The sequence below is a fragment of the Falco cherrug genome, chromosome 14, assembly GCF_023634085.1.
Source record: "Falco cherrug isolate bFalChe1 chromosome 14, bFalChe1.pri, whole genome shotgun sequence".
NCBI classification, from domain to species: domain Eukaryota; kingdom Metazoa; phylum Chordata; class Aves; order Falconiformes; family Falconidae; genus Falco; species Falco cherrug.
This window is the reverse complement of record NC_073710.1, coordinates 21,224,356-21,244,073: the sequence shown is the minus strand read 5'-3', so window position 1 is coordinate 21,244,073 and position 19,718 is coordinate 21,224,356. Positions and strand designations below refer to the sequence as shown.

General features: G+C 57.4%; 1 protein-coding gene across 2 annotated transcripts in view; it reads right to left on the bottom strand.

Moving 5' to 3' along the window:
* Window positions 1–15,648, bottom strand: part of ZFPM1 (zinc finger protein, FOG family member 1) — a 35,017-nt gene extending 19,369 nt beyond the window's left edge. The window contains exons 1-2 of one of the 2 annotated variants that reach the window (XM_055726774.1): window positions 15,429–15,648; window positions 672–803 (exon numbers count right to left, since the gene is read on the bottom strand). In XM_055726774.1, the coding sequence (XP_055582749.1) occupies window positions 672–803; window positions 15,429–15,468 (172 nt within the window). In that variant the 5' untranslated portion in view covers window positions 15,469–15,648. The remainder of the gene's footprint in view (window positions 1–671; window positions 804–15,428) is intronic. The other variant, XM_055726773.1, reaches the window with a different exon arrangement.
* Between the last annotated feature and the right edge of the window lie 4,070 nt (window positions 15,649–19,718).

The window sequence follows — 19,718 nt, the reverse complement described above, 5'->3', positions numbered from 1 at the left end:
GCAGGCGGCATGGGCAGGAAGCAGGCAGCAACGGCCCTGTGCCCCCATCCCCGTCTGCCCCACCGCCGCTGCCAGCACCTGTGGCCTCGGTGGCCGGGGAGTCACTTTGCACCCCACAGGATGTGACTTTGTGCCCCAGAAGGTCACTTTGCATCCCTGGAGGGGGTCACTTTGCACCCCCACATCCTTCCGCTGCCGCCGGTGGCTCAGCACCGGGGCGGGTGAAAGGTGCTGAAAGGGATACAGGGTGACGGAGCTCATTAGCAGCCATCGTGGCAAGCCACCCGCCTCCGGTTTCCAGCAGCCCAGCCGGTGGCCCACCCCAGCATGCTGCTGGCCCAGCCAAGCCAGGATTGCTCCTGCTTGCACTGGCTGCAGGGAGCCCTTCCTTGCTCCCAGCCGGTTGCTCACCATCACACCGGGGCCAGGCTGCCCTCAGCGGGTCCTGCCACTGGCTGGAGGGATGGAGCACCCTGGGGAGACTGGGGGTCTCACGTAACCAACAGCCCAACACAATTCGGGTAGGCAGGATACTTCATTTGCTAATTAACACCATGCACCAACAGCAGAGATGATGCTGGCGTGCCTGGCAGGTTGCTCCGGTGGTGGAACCTGTCCCTGTGGCAGGGGGGACACCATGGGAAGCCCCCTGGCAATGTGGCGAGGCTCACCTTCGCTGCTGGGGGGGCTGGAAGTGTCGCGCTCAGCAGAGCCCTCGTGGTCCGAGGCAGCCCCCTCCCTCTCTGAGGGGCTCTTGTCCCCCGCCGGGCCATCCTTGCCTTCCTCCATTGCTGCCAGGGAACCTGCCAAAACACAGAGGGGGCGGTTAGAGGGGGAGAACTGGAAACCCCTGAGGTTTTTTCCCAGTTAGGAAATGTGGGATGCCAGTGTCTCGGGGGCTGGCAAAGGTCCCTTTCTGTGACCCACCATGAGTGTGGGGCCAGGAGATGCCTGGCAGCTCTGCATACCATGGGAAGGGAGAAACCCCCTCCCTGGCCAGCCCTATGGTCCATTATTAACCTGGGGTCCCTTGTCCCCTGTCAAAGGGAGGTTTGTAGAGCCACCACCTTGCTCTTTGATGTCCCTCAAGGGATGCCGGGTTCCCCCTCAAGACCTCGAGGGAATGAGCCCCACACTTGCTGGGAAAGCGAGTGGGGTCCCCACACAGAACCGCCACATGGCTGTGGCACGGTGAGTTGCCCAGCCTGCTGCACCGCTCTGCCGTACTTACCACCCAAACCTTGCCCCGCACCTGCCCCAAATGGGGTGAGGGACCCCAGAGCCTGTCCCCCACAGTCCCCAGCACCCCTCGCCTGACAGGGCAGCCGTGACACAGCCCCCCACCATACCCACAGCCCCGGACAGCAGGGGATGATGTGGCAGGCACAGCGGTTGCAAGCAGGGCGCACAGAGGATGCAAACGGGGTGCACACGGGGGATCCCCTGCCCTGAACAGCCCTGCCAGCCAAACGCTGCCGTTTCCACGGCAACGCAGCATCCCCATCCACGCTGAAATCAAGAAAGAAAGAGACGGCGGCGCACGTGGCTCGCGCCGCACGAAGCCCAGCCGGGGGCTGCCCGGTGCCCACCCAGCACCACCCTGCCAAGCCCAGCGCGGGCAGGGGAACGGTGGTGACAAACTGTCTGCAGACCTCAGCTGCTCTCTGTGACTCCAGGCATGTATATTTACAGCAGGAGAACAAAGAGCCCATAATCTATACAAAGCAGACAACAATGAGCGTGAATAAAGAGGCTGCCGGAGAAGGGAAGGCAATTTATTCTAATTCTGCTAATTTCAGTTCCAGCACAATTAAAAAGGCTCTGATAATATTCAGAAACAATCGCCAGCTAACAAATCGTTTCTCTCGCTGTAAATGAAACATTGTTAGGCTAATTTCTTCTTTCACGCCTTCACGGCTCTTGGGCTTCTGATAAAGTTAACCCGACTCTCTCCTGCTCCATGGCTTGGCACCTCCAGCCTAGCCAGGGAGGGATGGATGTGGCCAGGGAGGGGATGGACGGTTCTGGGACTGCATGTGGCACCCACCCAGGGGTGCCCCGACCACCCGCACCCTGCCCTGACACACCGAGCCCCAGCCAGGAGAGAGATGGGGATGCCCCATATAGAGGCGATTGTGTAAAACCTGGGGTGTGGGTAGGGCAGCTTCACTGACTGCATACAGGGATGGTGGCTGGCCGGCAGCATCCCGGCACCATGTCACCGCGGTCCCTGGATGCATCCCAGCACCCAGCCTGCCCCACTGCAGCATCCTGCTCCCAGCCTGCCCACACATCCCTGGGGGATGCTCTGGCATTGGTGCTCCCAGCGCTGCTGGCTGCGTGGGTTAAATGAACTACTGGATAGCTTAAAAAAAAAAAACAGGAAAAAAAAAAGGACTGGGGGGGGTGGGGAAGAAAAAAAAAAAGCCAGTGAGGGAGAGGGAGCATGGAGCAGGGAGCTGAGCGTCACTTCTCCGGGATTGCTGGAAGCCCTGCACAGTTATCACCGCACACAGCCTCCCTCGGCTTGCCTGATCTGTCTATTCTTCATTAAGCAAATACGCTGAAATGGAAATGAAAACATAATAGCTATTTGATTTTCGGCGAGATATTTTGCATATTGGTTCAGTGCTGATAGTGGAATTTCATCAACTCCCTTTTTTCATGCTTTAAAACTGAATTACTGAGGCTGGCTTTACAGAGAGGGGAAGAGCCAAAAAATGCTCCCTTCCAAGATACTCCGCTTCGACGATTAACTGTTCTCCCTCCCTCCTTCTCCCTCCTTTTTTTTTTTTTTGATAACAAGGAAGGATTTCTTCTTTTTTTCCCCCAATTACTATTTTTTTTTAAACTACAGCGATTGTAAAAACTTGCAGGAAGCAGAGGTGATGTGCCCATGTCACCCGTGTGCAGGCTGGGGATGCGGGTCCGGGCGGGCACGAGGGTCGGCATTCCCAGGGCTCTTCCAGTGGTAGGAAAACCCATCGTTACCCAGGTAATGATTTGATCATTTCACTCAAATTAAGGTTCTCCCGGTGCAGGAACAATAAACCTTTTCTTGCTTCTTTGTGCTTAGCCGGTAAATTAAATCAAAGGAAAAAATAATAATATAGAAAATAAAAAGGGGGGACTTCTCCGGGCTGCAAGGAGTGAGACCCTGGCCGCTCTGAAAGCCGGCACGCAGACAAGAGCAAAGCGATAAGAGGCCTCAACAACAGATAGAAAATAGCAACAGCCCCAGACTTTCCCACCGGCTCTGGAGCAGGAAGGGGGGGAGGAGGAGGAGGAGGAGGAGGGGGAGGAGGAGGAGGAGGAGGAACAGTCCCAGTGGCAGAGAGCAGGTTCTGGACTGAAAACGAAGGCTGGGCACAACCCGCCTTCACCGTCTGGCGTTCATCGGCTCGCAGCTGACGCCAAAACCGTACTGGGTTTTTAAATTGAAAATGTTGTGCAGGTGGGAGGCCGTGGGTGGGCTCTGACTCCAGTGCCGGGGGCGAGCCCCCGCCTTTGGGCAGCCTCATGCCCCAAACCTCATCTACAGGCGCCTCGGAGCTCACCGTGCGGTGGGACCCCAGGGTGCTGGGCCCCGGGGTCACCCTGTCACGCTGGGGGACCCGGGGAACGTCCCCCGACCCAGGGCTCAGCAGGACCACGCAGGCAGTGGGATGGAGGCTCTCTTCATCCTTCCACCTCCTCCTTATCCTCCACACATATATATACACACATACACAAGCCAGCCCTGATTACACCTTCAAATTAAAAATAAAAAATAGTAATAAACTGATAAGCCCCAGAGCAGCTGGGTGAGGCTCCCCACCAGGTCTTGGGGCACATGAAGCGTCACCACGATGCTCACCCATCATCTCACGACTGGAATCCAGCTCTGGCATCGCCTCCTCAAGGCAGTGCCGCTGCCCCTAAATCTCTTTATTTTCCCCCAAATTTTGCAGCTGTGAGCAAAGGGCTGCAGGAGCGGGCACGGGGCTGGTATTCCCCAAGGAAAGCCACTGTTGGAGAGGGGAGCAGCCACTCCTGACCCTTCCTTGCACTGGCTGCAAAACCATCTCTGGTGATTCGGTGGGGTGCGGCACAGCGCGGGGATTCCCCAGGGTCTTGTAGCAGGGTTATGCCATGTCTGCCCCGCAGCAAGCAACACCCAGAAAGCAACCTGGGCTGCAAATCCAAAACCCAGCAGTATCTGATGGGACACCAGCCTGCCTCTTCTCACCCAATTCTTCCCCAGTACGTATTAAAGTTTGCTTTTTCTGACGACCTCAGATGCCCCCAAGCCAGTTCTCCGAGGATCGGGGATGCCAAGCTCCACAGTTGAGGGCAAACGAGGTTTTGGTGGCTGGGAAATGACACGGGTCCTCAAAGGTCACGTTATCCCGGGAGTTATTTTTTCCCTCCCCTTTGCTGCTGCTGCTGGGATCCAGCATTACATTGCAATGCTTTCCAAAATCAGGGGTCCCAGGCGAGACACTGCCCCCAGACTCCTGTTCCGGAGGAAAATGGACCTTTTTGAGGCCAAATCAACCCTCTCCCCTATCAGTCCGGCTGCAGCATCCTAGGGCCGGGCTCCCCCTGCGGATATCGGCACATGAAATATCAGCCCCATGCATGGGGCCGATAGCGGCTGGGGCTGGCTCCAGCGGTACCTATCTCTAATATGGGGCCCTTCTCCATCACCCCCAGATAAAACTCACCCCAACCCTTCCCGTGGTGCCCTGTGTTAAAAGGGCAAGGAGAAAAAAAATATGTGTTTGGGGAACTGGTAGATGGAGAGGGGATTTATAATGTATTTGTAATAATTTATTATTAAATTATGCCTAATTTATCCAGGAGAGGGGAATGAAGGCTAGTGGGGGAATGAAGGTAGTGGGGATGCTGTGATTGCTGGTGGGATGCTGCGATTGCTGGTGGGATGCTGCAGCTGCTTGTGGGAGGAGATGCTGCGATTGCTTGGCGAGGGGGGGAGGGGTCTGATAGTAATTTATAATTAAATTTACGAAGTATTTAGGCCTAATTTATCCAAGAGGGGAAATGAGGGATAGTAGGGGGAACGAAGGTGGTATGGGATGCTGTGATTGCTCATGGGGTGGGGCACAAGTGCTGTGAATGCTCATGATGGGTATTTACAATAATTTATGATTAAATTTATAACGTATTTAGGCCTAATTTATCTAGGAGAGGAATGAAGGCTAGTGGGGGAATGGAGGTGGCAGGGATGCTGTGATTGCTTACGGTGGGGGAGGATGCTGCGAGTGCTCACAGGGGGATGCTACAATTACCAATGGGGGGGATGCCCATGTCCGCAGCATCCTGACCACCCCAAAAACGTACCGGGGCTGGCATCCCCACGGCGGCGATGCAGAGCACCCCAGAGCACCCCACCGCTCCACCCCTGGGGCACAGCACCCCCGGCATCCCTCCCCGATCCACAGCAGTGCTGCCCCGGGGGAGCCCCCACTTGCAACCGTTGGGGAAGAAAAGAGCCGGAGAGAAGCAGAGCCTGAGAAAAAGCAGCCCTGCTGATAGGGGAGAGATTGGTTTCAGCCGGAGCTGCTCCCCCTGCCAAGTCCATATCCTATCTGCGCGGGGTGCAGTTACTTAACATTCATCACCGCCTGAACTCTGTAACTTTATCAGCGGCCGAGCATGGCGCCATCGCCGAGCCCAGCCATTCCCGGCGCTCAGATAGGGCCGATAAACCGCTGATAGATTACAGGAGATTGTTTCACTTCAGGGGCCGCGATTACTAATACTAATAGCGAGAGAGCCCGCATCATATCAAACAGCAGCTGGGGGGGTTGGGGGAACGGGCCGCGGGGGGCACAGGAAAATAATGAGAAAGAAAATACAGGGACAATGACAATGAAGTGACTTTACGTTTCAGATGGGGTCGATAACGCCCTGATAGATTTTAAGAGAGAAGAGAGTCTAATAGAGCCGTCCCCGGCCCCGGCACATCAGATGGATGGGAGCAGATTGCTCCGTGAGAAGGGGATGCGATGCTTAACATGGTCCTGCCTTCCCGGCTGGCGGGGAGCTGGGGCGAGACGATGTTCAACGTGCGGAAGGGAAACTGAGGCAGCTGCCGGGGCCCCTCTGCAGCCAGCAGAGAGGGACCGGTCCTTACCAGGGGGTCCCGAGGGTGTCCCCCATCCCAATCCCCATCCAAGAGCAGTTTGAGATGTTTAACCCTGTGTTGATCTGGGCAGGATTGGGGCAGCCTGGTGCGAGCCCACAGGCAGGGAGCAGCTGGATACCCCCCCAACACGGAAAGGAGCTCCATCCGTGAAGGTCAGGCTCCAGCTGCCCAGGGGTGTGCAAGGTGGCACGGCCACCGCACCTCCTGCACTGCGTGACTTCACGGCTTCTGGCCAAAGGGAGATTTTCTGGGTGAAAATCCCCTCAATTATGGTCCTTTTTCTCCCACCCGGAATAAAGCTATTCTGGTCGGGAATGGCTGGGGGTGGGGGGATGCTCAGCCAGCAGCGTGGCCCTGCAGAGCCCATCAATACCAGGTGACGGCAAGGACAGAGGTCAAGCTCTCTGCTAATCTAGCGACAAATTACCCCAGAGATGCCGCGCTGGAGCCGTCCCCCTCCCCGTGGGAAGCCGTTTCAGGTCTGCTGGGACCATCCCACTGCCAAAAGCTGCTGGGAAGGGAATGGGGACAGATTTCAGCCTCCACTCTGAGACCTTCAGTCCATGATAGCACCAGGCGAGGACAAAGATGGAGGGATGGGGACAGGGGGGATGGTGGACGTGACCCAGAAGGCCACCAGACCCATCACCAAAGATGCTCCAGCTAGGGTGTCCCTGGTGTCCCCAGGGTGCCCAGTGCCATCCTGGACCACCTCGGGCTCTCCTGTCAACACTCCAGCAACCAGTAGGGGCTGGAGGGTGCGAGGGTGCTCCAGTCCAGGAGCAGAAAAGGACCCAGAGAGGGTACAGCACAGTTGGGTGGCCCACCTGCCAGAAGCAGGGTGGGCTGCTGGCACCAAGCCCGGCAGATGAAAGTCACCAACAGCAGCTGGGACAGCACTGTCCCCAAAACCCCCACCACCACAGCCCCACCCCACCCCCCCCCACCCCCCCCCCCCCCGGCCTCGCTGCCCTTGCCGGACCAGTGCAAGCACCTGCTGTGGCACAGCCCCTCCATCGCCAGCACCTTCACCTGGCACCCCCAGCCCTCCTCTTCCTCCAACTCCAAGCAGCGTGGCCGTTCACACCCAGCTCTGCGGACACAGAGTTTGCCTCCGTGCAAACGCGTGTGCCTGCGCTGCCTCTTTTTATTTTTTTGATTTTTTTTTTTCCTGTTCTTGGCATTTTGGTGGAGTGAGATAAGAGTAAAAAACAACAGAGCTGCTCGGAGAGTGAAAAAGGGAGATAGATAACGCAGATACCGACTCCTACACAAAACAGTCCTGGCTTTATCACTGCTTTTTATCACAGTTCCCCTAAAAAAAATAAAGAGAGCAGCCCAACTGGAATGGGGCAGCACATTAAAAAATGAACTTTATACTGTTTGCTCTTTAGTTTTATATTTAGACGAAACAAACTTAGATTCTTGCGGTCGATACCTTTTCCAATGCAAGGAACCAAAAAGTCTGGAAGCCCCATTTGCTCCAGTGGGGACGAGTGAGGAAATTCAAACATAATTTTTAAGCCCGGATGGGCCAGCGGGATGAGGCTGGTCCCAAAGCATCCTGCTGGACCAGGCATCATCCAGCAGCAGAACGAGTACAGCTCAGGCTAGAGATGGGTGTGGAATGGTAGATGCTTCCCAAGCATCCCTGGGCCCTGCCAGGCGGCTGCCAGCCCCTGGGAACAGCCAGAGCCCATGCGACAATGCTGCAGCCAGCACTGGCATCCCGGCCATGTGGCATCACTGCAGCTGGCAAAGCCAAACATCCCTGTGATGTGATCGGGTCCCTGGCAGCTGAGGGCAGTATCTCCATCCCAGTGCGGGGATGTGACTGCATGCACGATGCACCCCATCCACATGGCTCCCAAAAATTCTTTGCCCACCACAACCCGTCACCCGTCCCCGAAAGCACAGCCCCGGTCGCAGGCTGGGGAGGGGTTCTGGAGCAGAAAAACCCCAACCCACAGGGCATGGCCAGAAAGAGGGAAAGGAAAAAAAAAAATAATAAAAATGGACTGGAGGTTTTTCCCTCCCCTCGCACTCCCTTCCCTACCTTCTTTTTGAAAAACATAATTTATCTGTGTATTATCAAGAAATCCAGACACTTTAATCAGTGAGCTATGAAGTCAGTATTTCCATTCTTATCTAGCGGAGGAGTGGAAATGGAGAGCAGATAGGCAGCTCCGAGCCGGTCCGTGGTGGGGAATGTTAATGGGAGGAGCGGCAGAGCCATTGGCTACCGAGCTGCCGCTATCGCTGCCATTATCGGGGCGTTATCGAGGCAACCATCGCAGCGCAGTAATGGGGCCAGTTCAACTTTCCGCATTATCATAGGAGCTGGAAGTAGCATGAGAGGCCTCAGCTGGGAGACAGAGAAGTGAGCGAGCGGCCAAACTTCCCGGCGGAGCAGGGGGGGGAAGCTAAAAGCAGCTTTTCCTCCCCGTAGTCCCCTGAGCTGGGTGATGCGCAGGGTGATGCTCTCCTGCTCGGGCATCCTCCTGCACATTCCGGGTGCTGACCCTGAGGCACATCCCCAATGCCCTGCACGTGCACCCTGGGTACCAACCCTGCTGAGCATCCCCAAAGCCCTTGGTGCCGACCCCGAGGTGCATCCCCAAAGGTCCAGGCACTGACCTTGCTGAGCATCCCCAAAGCTCTGGGTACCGACCTCACTGAGCATCCCCAAAGGCCCGGGCACCAACCCCCAGCTCACCAAGGACAAGAGAAAACAATGCATCTACATTTCATCAGATGAACAAATTAGAGGAGCACATTTCCTCCACGCGCTATCAAACGGGAGATGTCAAGAAAATATGTTGATGTGAGAAAGAGGAGATAAAGAATTATTTTGGAGGAAAAAAGCCGTGGAAGGCTCTTATCTGGAGTGACTCATAGGCACACACTCCTTAACCCCACTGCAGCCCAAGGTCAGCAGTTACATTCCTTTCGGCATTTCATCCCTTCCAAAAAAACATGTTGCTGCAGGAACAATGCAGAGCCTTTGCCGGGCAGCCATCGGAAGAGGGAACTGTATTACCCCCGAAACACTTGAACTTTCCTGATAAAATAAGCAGCGGGACAGCAGCTTGGCCAAGCCAGAGCGTCCAAAAGCCCTGAGTCAGGCAACAAAAACAGTCATGGGACGTGTCACAGAAAAAAAAAAAAAAAAGAAAAAGATATATTGGCCTCCTGCTCCTATTCCTGCTCTTCTCCAACAGTGGGGAGCCGATTTCTTCTCCGCCCAGGAAGAAAATTCCATGCCCTGGGCACAGCCATAGGAGTCAGAGCCAGAGCGTGATGTGGGGCTGGCAGAGAGGAGCTTTCCACTTTTTCTTCTTAAATAATAAAATCTTAAAAGCACAAGGTTTCTCCGCTCCTGCCATCTCCCCCACTTACTCTGACCAGTGCTCAGAGCCGCTCACATCCCTCTTGCTGGGCAGGCTCGGGTCCCAGTGCTAGCCTGTGCTGCCGTGTGGAACATCTGGGCTGGTTTTCTCTCTGCAGCATCACCCTAGCCAGCATTTTCCAAGGCAAATAATTTATTTTAAAACAGTTAGACGGACAGCATGCATGGAAAACATCCTCTTCCTTTTCCCAGAACAGGTGTATGTGACCCCAAATTCACCAATCCCAAGCAGGGCACAGTGGCTCCTTCCCCAGGTTGTGCTGGCCTTGCCGCTCCCAGTTTGGGCAGCGTTGTCCCTTCTCTCCCAGGGATGCGGGTGGTGTCGACTCCACGGCTGGCACAGGGCTGGGAGCGTCGCACAGCATGGCATGCCCCAGGGATGCTGCAGATTGTGCGTGTGGACACAGTGATGCTGGAAGGCTTGGCTCCCCAGTGACTTGATGCCATGTTGTCTTTGGGATGCTGCCATCGCTGGGTGGCTCCGCTGACTCCCTGGGGAGGGACGGGGCTGCCCCTCTCCAGGACCCACGGATCACCTGTGCCGTGGCACTATCACCTTGCACAATCCACTGCAACACCCGTGAGGAAAGGCTTGCTTTCTTCCCAAGCCCTGATTGCCGAGCTGGCCGGCTCGCAACTTGGCGAAAGGGGAACCTGCAGCTTGTTAGGTGGCCTCATGATTCACGATGGAAAATAAGACCTTGCCCAACAGCACAAGTTCAGATCCAGAGCCGTAAATCCCAGCTGGAGGTGGCTTTCCTGCTCTGACATGAGATGCTGGGGATGGTCCCCACGGTGCAGGCATCACCATGGCTTCACGCCTGCTCAGGGAGGGGTCAATGCGGGGGTGTCCCCCAGGGTTGCAGGAGGTGGAAGAGCGGCAGCAGACACAAACCAACCCAACCCCAGCACCCACAGGCCCTGGAAGCAGCCGCCTGCCAAAGCTGCCGCAGCCTTGCTGGCGCAGCCGCCAGTACCTTCCCGCCCCGCGGCTGCCGGCAGGGACGTGTGCCGGGGCTCTCAGCAGAACAGGTTTTGCCGTGCTGCCAGGTACCCCACACACTCACCCTTTGAGCATCCTGCACGCATCCTCCCTGCCCGATGCAGAGATGAAGATGGCCAGGGCGGGCCATGCTGGGGATATACCCCAAGCAGGGTTCCAGAACGGGCTTGCAGGATGCCCTGGGACATGTCCCACGGGCAGCAAAGCACGGGGCTGGCGGCATGGGGCAGCCCAGAGCCCTGTAAATGGATGTACTGTTCCAGTGAGATGTCAAGGCATGCTGTCCCACTGGTCACCACCTGCCGAGCACAGTGTCAACCCCTGTCCCAGACACAGGGCCTGTGGGGATGCTCACACCTGGACCACTGGTCATGGAAGAGGAGAAAAACTTCTTCCAGCGTCTCCTACAGCTGGTCCAAACCCTCCACCGAGCAGAAGCGTGGCTTCCCTGTGGTGCTGCTAAGTTACCATCAGGAAACAGCTGGCGATGGCCGAGAGAGCTCACCACGGCAGGCTGCGGCTCTGCCAGATGCATCCCACCAGCACTGCAGTATTGCCAGCCCAGCCTGGGTCACCCCATGCCTCGTCCCACCGTTGGGGACCACGATGGGTCCTCACCTCTGGGAGCCCCCAGTGTCACCCACAGTGCATCCCAAGAGTCTGGCAGCAGCTGGGATGGGCAGAACTGCTGCAGGAGCAGATGTGCCACAAGGCTTTTCTGCCTGCACCCCTGCCAACACCAAGCCATCACTTTGGGATGCCACTCAGTCAGGGCTGGCAAATGCCTCGGGGGGGCCTTGCACAAGAGGGGAGGGGCTAGCAGGGAAGCAGGCAGTGTCAGTGGGTGTAGCAGACATGTGGGACACAGGGATGCCACCCTCGGGATGCCAGGAGCCCAGCATGGGGAGGGGGCTGCAGTGCTGAGGCAGCCCCTGAGGAGGTGCAGAAAATACTGGTTTTGGGAGCGGAGCTGGGAGGCCCTGCCGGCACCCAGCTCATCTCTGGGGAGCCATCAGCAAACCCTCCCCACCCCACCGCCCACCCCAGCCCAGAGCATCCCTTCCCTGGCAGGTGCGGATGGGGAAACTGAGGCACAGAGGCTGGTGGTGATGGAAAAGTGCAGCATCATCGTAGTGATGGGAGGTGGTGGTCGGGGGAAAGCAAGTGGAGGCAGTTAGTCACCTGCACGGACCGAAAGGAAAGGAGCGAGTCAGCAAGCAAAGGGAGCGGGAGAGCAGCGGGCAGGAGGCGTGCCAGGAGCATCCCACGCCACCAGCTCACCACGCCGCAGCTAAAAATAGACACCGAGTTGGCCACTGTCATCTTTACAAGAAACGCAATTTTCCAAGCCCCTGAGAAGGATGGCTCCCACAGTCCAGCAGGCACCATGACCCCCTGCTCGGCACCACGACCCCCTGCAGGACCAGAGAGCCGCTGAGCTTACAAAAGAGGAAAGGAAAAAACCAAAAAACAAAAGCTGAAAAAAAACCAAAACACCCAGCCCAAACCACTTCATCAAGAGGCGGCAGGGTTTAACAGAGCAGATGCACTTGTTATCTAACACCATCTAATAGCAATTAAAGAAAATCCACACACAAAAAAATATGACAATGCTTTTGCCACCCTTCCCCAGCCCCTGCGCTTGCTGTGGAGCAGAACCGGAGATAATGATCAAGAAGGAAAGTCAAAGCTCTCATCAAACTAATGCAACATCTGCAGCTGATAACAGGCACTGGGGAGAGCTCAGCTCTCAACGCTTGTTTCACAGCACACATGGGGGGGGGGGGGTAACACCACACCTTGAGAAATGAAAATACATACGCAGCTGCCCCCCATCAGATAATTAAAGCACCTGCATTAATCACGTTTGCAATGGAACAAATTGCTGGAGCCCTTTCGCCTCTCTTTGCTGTGTTTGTTGTTGTAGCGAATCCTGCTCAGGTCTGGTGGGGAGAGATAAGGGGTCCTTATCTCCCCTGGCAATCTCTATCAGGATGGAGATCAGGCCTGGGCACTTATCAGGAGCTCAGATCTGCTGTAGCTGAAAGCAGAATAGAAAGGAAAAAAAAAAAAGGGGGGGGGGGGGAGGAAAAAAAAACCCCACCAACAGGCCCCTGCAACTACTACAAAAATGTTCACTTCCAGTTAATTTTGGAAGGGAGAAAACCCCAAAAGAATAATATCTATATTAGAACAACAGAGGGAGAGGCACATCAGCAAGATGAGATCAATCTCCCGCTTATCAGTTTCCCCCATCGGAAGACCCGGTGCTGCGAGTGCACGCACAGGCAGCTGCCAGCAGCCTGGCGCATCAGCTGTGTGCCCGCGCTCCCATGTTTGAAGTTAATAAATATAACAGGCTATCTGGGTTGGAGATCAGCTCCTGCTCTCTATCAGCCCCTCACATCTATCTACCAGCAGAACAAAAGACAGAGGGGGGAGAGAAAAAAAAAAAAAGAAAGAAAAAAAAAGAAAAGAAAGAAAAACCAAAACCCCTATAAAGCAGCAGCAGCTGCAGGGAGGTTGCTGGGTTTTACAGCCACGGATGGAGCGGGGGGTGAAAAGCAACTGTCCTCCCCGGACAGGTACCCTGCAAAATTAAATAAATAAAATTCTCTGGGTGTTTTCTCCGCTATTGGAAGCCACCATCTAGATGCAATCGGCTTTCAAAGCCTCACCACCGCGTGCCAGCGGTGCTGTGGGCAGAGCGAGTGCTGCCGGGGAGGGGGACTTGGAGGGACCCTGCTTCACCGGTACCCCCAGACCCCTCCATCATTACATTGCTCCAGCCCAAAAAGCAAAGAAGAAGGTTAAAGCAGCCGGTTAAATATAGTCCGGTGTCTGATCTTTGTCTTATCGCTCTTGGCAATCGCCCGCTCGCCCAGCGATCTCCCCTGCGAGCCTATCTGTGCATCGCATCGAGCTTTCAGAAAAAACAAAACCCAAACCCCAGAAGAGACGAAGCCAGAGCAAGAACATAGCGTCACCCAGGAAAATAAAATCAGCAGATACCAATCTGGAGGAGGTTTTTAATGCTCCAGCTGAGATGATAAAAAGGATAGACTTTGTGGAAACAGGTCCGGTCTGTACATGAGAGGAGTCTGGTTACCGGAGCCCTGATTCATGCATACCTTCCCTCGGCGGGCAGAGCTGTCGGAGGCAGCGGCAAGGCGCTCTCGCCGCGCTCGCCGGCTCTAATGACTGTTTTCATGTTGACACATACAGGAAGGGTTCCAAGCTTTCAGCTTTTAATCAGTTTTGGCCATCGCTGGCGGCCTGAGATCAGCCTCCCACTTTATCATTTCTTCACATCTCTGCAGAAAAGCAGCAGAGGAAGGAGGTACGATCCGCCTTCGCCCAGCCAAGCTGCCACGGCCTCATCCAGCCCCGTTTCCCCCCTCCTCCACAGCACCCAGGGCCACACTGGTGGGTGCTGGGACCAGGTGGGCACCCCAGCGTCGGCGTGTCCCCCATGCGCAGCTGTCACCTACAGCGGTGGCGTTATTTTGGTGGCTGCGACGCTCCTGCGCGCTTCGCTCAACGCTCCCGGTTTAATGAGCTGGGGTTAGCCAGGGAGGGATCGCTGGGCAGCCGGGCTTTTTGCCGAAAGAAAGCCGCAGAAGTTGGATAAAGCTAAAGGAGAAAACTATCACCACCACCAAAAAAAAAAATAATAGGAGGCAGCTGGGACTATTTTTAACTCTACCAGGGTAAAAGTCTAGCTGAGCTTTATCACCAGAGCAATCACCCCAGGCAGGGAAACAGGTAGGTGCAACTCAGCCTTGCAATTATTTCAAGAGAAAGATAAAGCTAGATTATCACATGGTGGCCAGCCTTCCCTATCCTCCCATCTCCCTCTTATCGCCTGCTTCCATCGACTCGAGGGGAAAAAAACACACGCACATACACACACCAGAGAGGAAGGGAGAAGAGCCAGCTCAGCCCGTCACCGAAAAACTTCCAGCACTTTGCAGAATTTCTCAGCACAGCCGGCACATCCCCACCGGACTGAAACCAGATCCCAGCCAATGGATGGGATCGATGGATGGGATCGTGGGGAGCGTGACCCTCCGGAGATGGCCGCTCGGTGCGGGGAGACACGGATGGTGGCCGAAGGCCTGCGGGACCCCCGGGGGTCCCTCCTGCTGTCAGCCCTGGTTGTCACGGCCCCATCCCCACCCGGGCTGCAGTGCGAAGTGGGAGCCGAGGGGCCCCCAGGCAGGGCGAAGGGTTGAGGCCAGGATGGCCGGCGGGGACGATGGCGGTCCGCGGGGACGATGGCACACGCGTCCGGTGGCACCAGCGGGGGGTATCCGTGCGGAGAGGGGAACCCCTGGCTGGGTGACAGTGCCAGATCCAGGGCTCGGGGCTGCTGGCAGGGCTGGGGTGCCCGGGGCGGGACGGGGGGGGTTGGAGTCCCGCGGGGGGTCTGGGGTGCCCCTCGCCCTGCTCACGGCGCTGGATGGGAGGCAGGCGGGGGAGATAAGATCACAATTTCAGGCCGTCCCGACAGAGCGATGTTATCAGGACGGGACTTGCAGAACGGAATATTTTAAAGCCTTATCGGGGCCCCATCGGGAGCCGGTACCGGAGCCACCGCGTTGGCGGGGGGAGGCGACGGGCAGAGGGAGGCGGCGGCGACGGAGACCAAAGCGGGGCGGCCGGTAGCGGGAACGGGCACCCACCGGGGCCGTCCCGGGGGGGTACCAGAGTGGGGGTGTCAGGTAGTACCGGGGGAGGACCGCGCTCCACCGGGGGCGGGGGTGCTGGCGCCGAAGGGGTGGTGCAGTAAAAAAAGAAAAGGGCGGGGGGGGTAGGACAGAAAAGCTGGCGGCAGCGGGGGGGCGCCGGTACCGGACACTCACGTTTGATCTGCCGGGGGTTGCTCTGTTTCCTCCTGGACATCGCTCGGCGAGGGGCGAGCCCGGCGCCCCGGCTGGCGGCTGGGCGGGCGGCAGGTGGGTGGCGGCGGGCGGGCCCCCGGCTCCTCGCATGCCCGCCCGCCCGCCCGCGCTGCCGGGCCGGGGCCGGGGCCGGGCCGGGCCGTGCGCGGCGGAGCGGAGCCGCCGCCGCCGCCGCGGGATTTTCTCAATGGGGCGCCGCGGCGGCTCAAACCCGCGGAACGTTCCACGGGGGCGGGGCCTGCCCCCGCCGCGCACCGCCGCGGCCGCCCATAGGCCACCGCCCCCCCCCTCAGGCCACGCCCACCGGATGGCGTAGCCGCCGCCGCGGCGTGGGGCGGGGCGGGGCAGGGCAGGGGGCGGTGCCCGCCCCCCCGCTGGGGGGGCCCGATCCCTGCGGGGGCGCAGGCGCCGTCCGCCGCCGGGGTCCCCAAAGCTTTGCGAACGTCCTCAGCCCCATTTTGGGGTGACACGCCCCCCTCGAGGGCCCCGGCCCCCTGCCTTGGGACCGGTGTCCCCCACACTTTGGGGTCCTGACACTGCCTTGGGGTCCCCAACCCTCATGCCTGTCCCCAAACCCTCATGCGTGTCCCCGACTCCCACTTGGGGTCCTCAAGCCTCCTTTGGTATCCCCAAGCTGCTTCCTTGGGACCCCAACCCCCTCTTGGGGTCCCCAACCCCTCTTGCATGTCCCCAACTCCCACTTGGGGTCCCCAAGCCTTCTTTGGGGTCCCCAGACCACTCCCATGGGACCCCAACCCCTCCATGGAGTCCCCAAGCCCTCCTGCATGTCCCTAACTCCCCCATGTGGATTCCCAACACGCTCGTTTGGCACTCCAGTCCTCTCTTGGGGTCCTCAAGCCCCTCCTTTGGAACTCCCAACCCCCCCTTTAGGGTCCTTAAGCCCCCTTTTGGGACCCCAACCCCTCCTTTGTTGTCCCCAAACCCTGCTTTGGGGTTCCAGTTGTCCTTTGCCCCTTCACACCCCTTCTGGAAGGTCCTAAGTTCCCACAGGGTCACCAATCCCCACTTCTGGGACCTCAGACCTCCCCACTGGGGTCCCACCCCCCACGTTGGAGGTCCTCAAGCCCTCCTGTGGGACCCTCAAACCCTTCTGAGGCCCCCCCCAAACATTTCTGTGGGGTCCCTGGGGCCTCTCTTTAGCATCCCAAATCCCTCTTATAATCCTGCTGGTTTGTAGATGGATGGTCCAAAAAGTCCCACCTGTGACTTCCAGAGTCACTGTGACCCTGGCTGGGGAGGACGGACAACGGGGGTGCTGGGATCCCCCCTCAGCACCACCCCAGCCGCATGAGCCCATCCTCGCCACGAGCATGCAGCCAGGTGGTGATTTTAGGGCTAATTGTGGGGTAACCAGGAGCTGCTTATATTTTGGGTCTGTGATGGGAATATTCTGTGAAAAATCACCATTTCTGTCACACCTGACCCTCAGCCATGGCCAGTCTCAGCTCGGGGGGGGGGGGGGGGGGGGCGCACGGTTACCGACACTGACAGTTGGTAGTCCCCAATTACTGATGCCATTTTTTGATCAGGGGGGGAGCGGGGGGCTGGTGGGCTGCAGGGACACGGCACGGCACAGCAGCTTGGCTGTGTCCCCTCTCCATCCATCTATCCCTTGACGTGGGGTGTGGTTTTTTTTTCTTTCCCCCTCTTTTTCTTTTTTTTAAAGGGTTTTTAATTAACTTCCTGTTCCAATGGTGGGATAATGAGTTTTAAGCAGCACATGATTCCAGTAAAGAGGTCAAGCCAGCAATGAGGATGTCAAAAGAAATTAAGTTAGGAATTAAGAAGAGTTCCAGGGGAGAAAAAAAACCACCAAACCATCGAGGGAGGGAGATGCTGCCAAGGACAAGGCTTTGCTCACCCCCCCGCTTGGCCGCCTGCCCCCCAAAAGGATCCTGACGGCGTTTTTCACCTCATTTGGCCCCGAGTCGCAGCCTTCCTGGAGACCATCACACCCCAGGGCAGGCAGCTCTGCTTCCAGAGCCTTCCGCTTCCCCACCACCGCTCACGGGTGTGCTGAGCTCCCTGCCACGGCTTCGCAGGGTCGGCCTCAAGGAGGCTTGAGTGGCCTCTGCTTTGCGTCAGCCGTGATGGGTGCTGGCTCCATTCGGGCCTGGGTGATGGGGAGCCGAAGCTTTTGGGGGGTCTCCATCCCTGCCGGCACAGCCGCGGGTGTTTTGGGGTCGGGGCAGTGCTGCAGAGCCAGCGGGTTCCTCCAGCACATGCGTGGCATCGCCCGCTGGCACCGCTCACAGCACCCAGGTTATTTACCTGGTGTGTTTGCCTACACTAAGACAATTAGACAAACCATCTAATTAAATGCAACACCATTAACTGCATGGACCTCGGGGGCTCGGCGGGAGCGGACACACACAGGGTGCCCAAATTTCCTCTCCCCAGAATGCAGCAGGGGGGCGTTGGCTATTCCCAGCTCTTTGTGCTAGCAGCAGCAGTGGCAGCATCCCTCGAGGGACCAGTGGGACAGACCCCAGCCACTGTCACACCCTCGGGGGGCTGCAGCTCGCCCTTGCTGTAAGAAGCCAAAAAAGCCTGGATGGAGCCATGGGGTGCTGAACACCGGCATGCAGCCCTGCCCCGGGAAGGGGGGCCCAGCTACAGGGAGGAAACAGGTTGCAGTCCTTCCCTGCGCACATTCCTTGCCAGTGTCCTTTTAATTAGCTTTTTGGCACCATCCCAAAGCCTCTTAGATCCCCCTAGGCCTGAGAATTTGCAGTCACATCAAACAACGCTGGGCCAAGGGCCGGATCCCCAGCGTGGGGACGTCCCATCTCCCTGCCCCATCATCCCGCGCATCCCACCCTGGCTTGCGGGGGACCCATGGGTGCCCCTGCATGGGGACAACCAGCATGGTGCCGGTGACAGCGGCATGTCTGGGTGTTTCCCCTCCTCTGCCTCCGATCCCGTTGTGTTTGCAGAGAGATTGTTATAGGGTAACAGAATAAATAGCGTGTTTTCCCGAGGAGTGAATTACACGCCTGCAGAGCAGAGATAATGTGCAAGCAGCCGTTTCCCCCATTGTGAGCGAGGTGACATCTTTTTATGGAGCTGTGTACATTTGTATTAGTGCCAATTAATCTGGGGTGATATTATTAGAGACGCAGGGAGAGGAGGTGTCGGCGGAGGAATGTAAATGGGAAAAGCTAAGGCACTGCCTCGGCCATATTTCACGAGCAAGGGGTGGGTGGCAGAGATGCTGGGTGCTGCGCTGAGCACCCTGAGGGGGTCTGGGTGCTAGCGGGACCACAGGCTGCCCAGCTGGTGGCATTACCTACTGGCACAGCTCCACTGGGGCTGTAGAAACAGCTCTTTCCAGATGCAAAAAGTCATGTTTTAAGGGGTTTTTTTTTGCTTTTGTCCCAAGAGGGAGGAATGGCATCTTGGTGCCCCTGACCATGGGTAGGCCCTGCCACCCACCCAGCAGAACCTGGCCCTGGGTGCCACTTGTCACCTGTTTGTGGCTCAGCCCCAGGCAGCTGCTGGAAGCCCAGGGTCCTCTGTGGCTTAGGCACGGCTTGGGCACGGCTTGGGCATGGCTTGGGCATGGTTTAGGCATGTCCCTCCGCTGCTTGGGCATGGCTTGGGCATGTCCTGTGCAGAGATGTTGCTGCAGGGCTCCCCAGAGCTGCAGTGGCAGTGCAGAGGTCTTTGAGTTAAAACAAATGATACAAAATGATGCTGGATGCTACTGAAACCCAGTGGGAATGTGCGGGTGAGCAGCTCTCGTGCCCCACATTCAAGGCTGGGATTTCTCAGTGCTTATTTCCTTCTCCCCATCAATCTCCCACTATAGGGGCGATGCTCTAACTCACAAAAGGACCGATCCCCTCGTTCCTGGGGGCTGAGCTGCAAAACTGGGCTGCAGCTTGAGGGGCATTGCTGCTGGCAGGATAGGAGTCCCTGGGCGGGTGCGTCACTCCTGCATTATCTCCCCAGTTCCCCCATCCCCACACCCTGCAGCCACCCAGGCTCAGGGCTCCCCTGCCTGAAGGCAATTCAGCTTCAGGGATGCAAGAGCCTGCGGGTGCCTGTGGTCCCTGCCACGCACATACGACCAGAGGGATGTGAGCACCAGGGTTCCAATTCCTGCTGTGCATGGAACGGCCAGATTTGACTCAAAAGCAAGAAAAAAAATAATAAATCTTTAGCCCCTGCTAGCAGCATGACAACCATGGTGGATCCCGTTATCCTCCAGGCTTTCTGGAGAGGCTT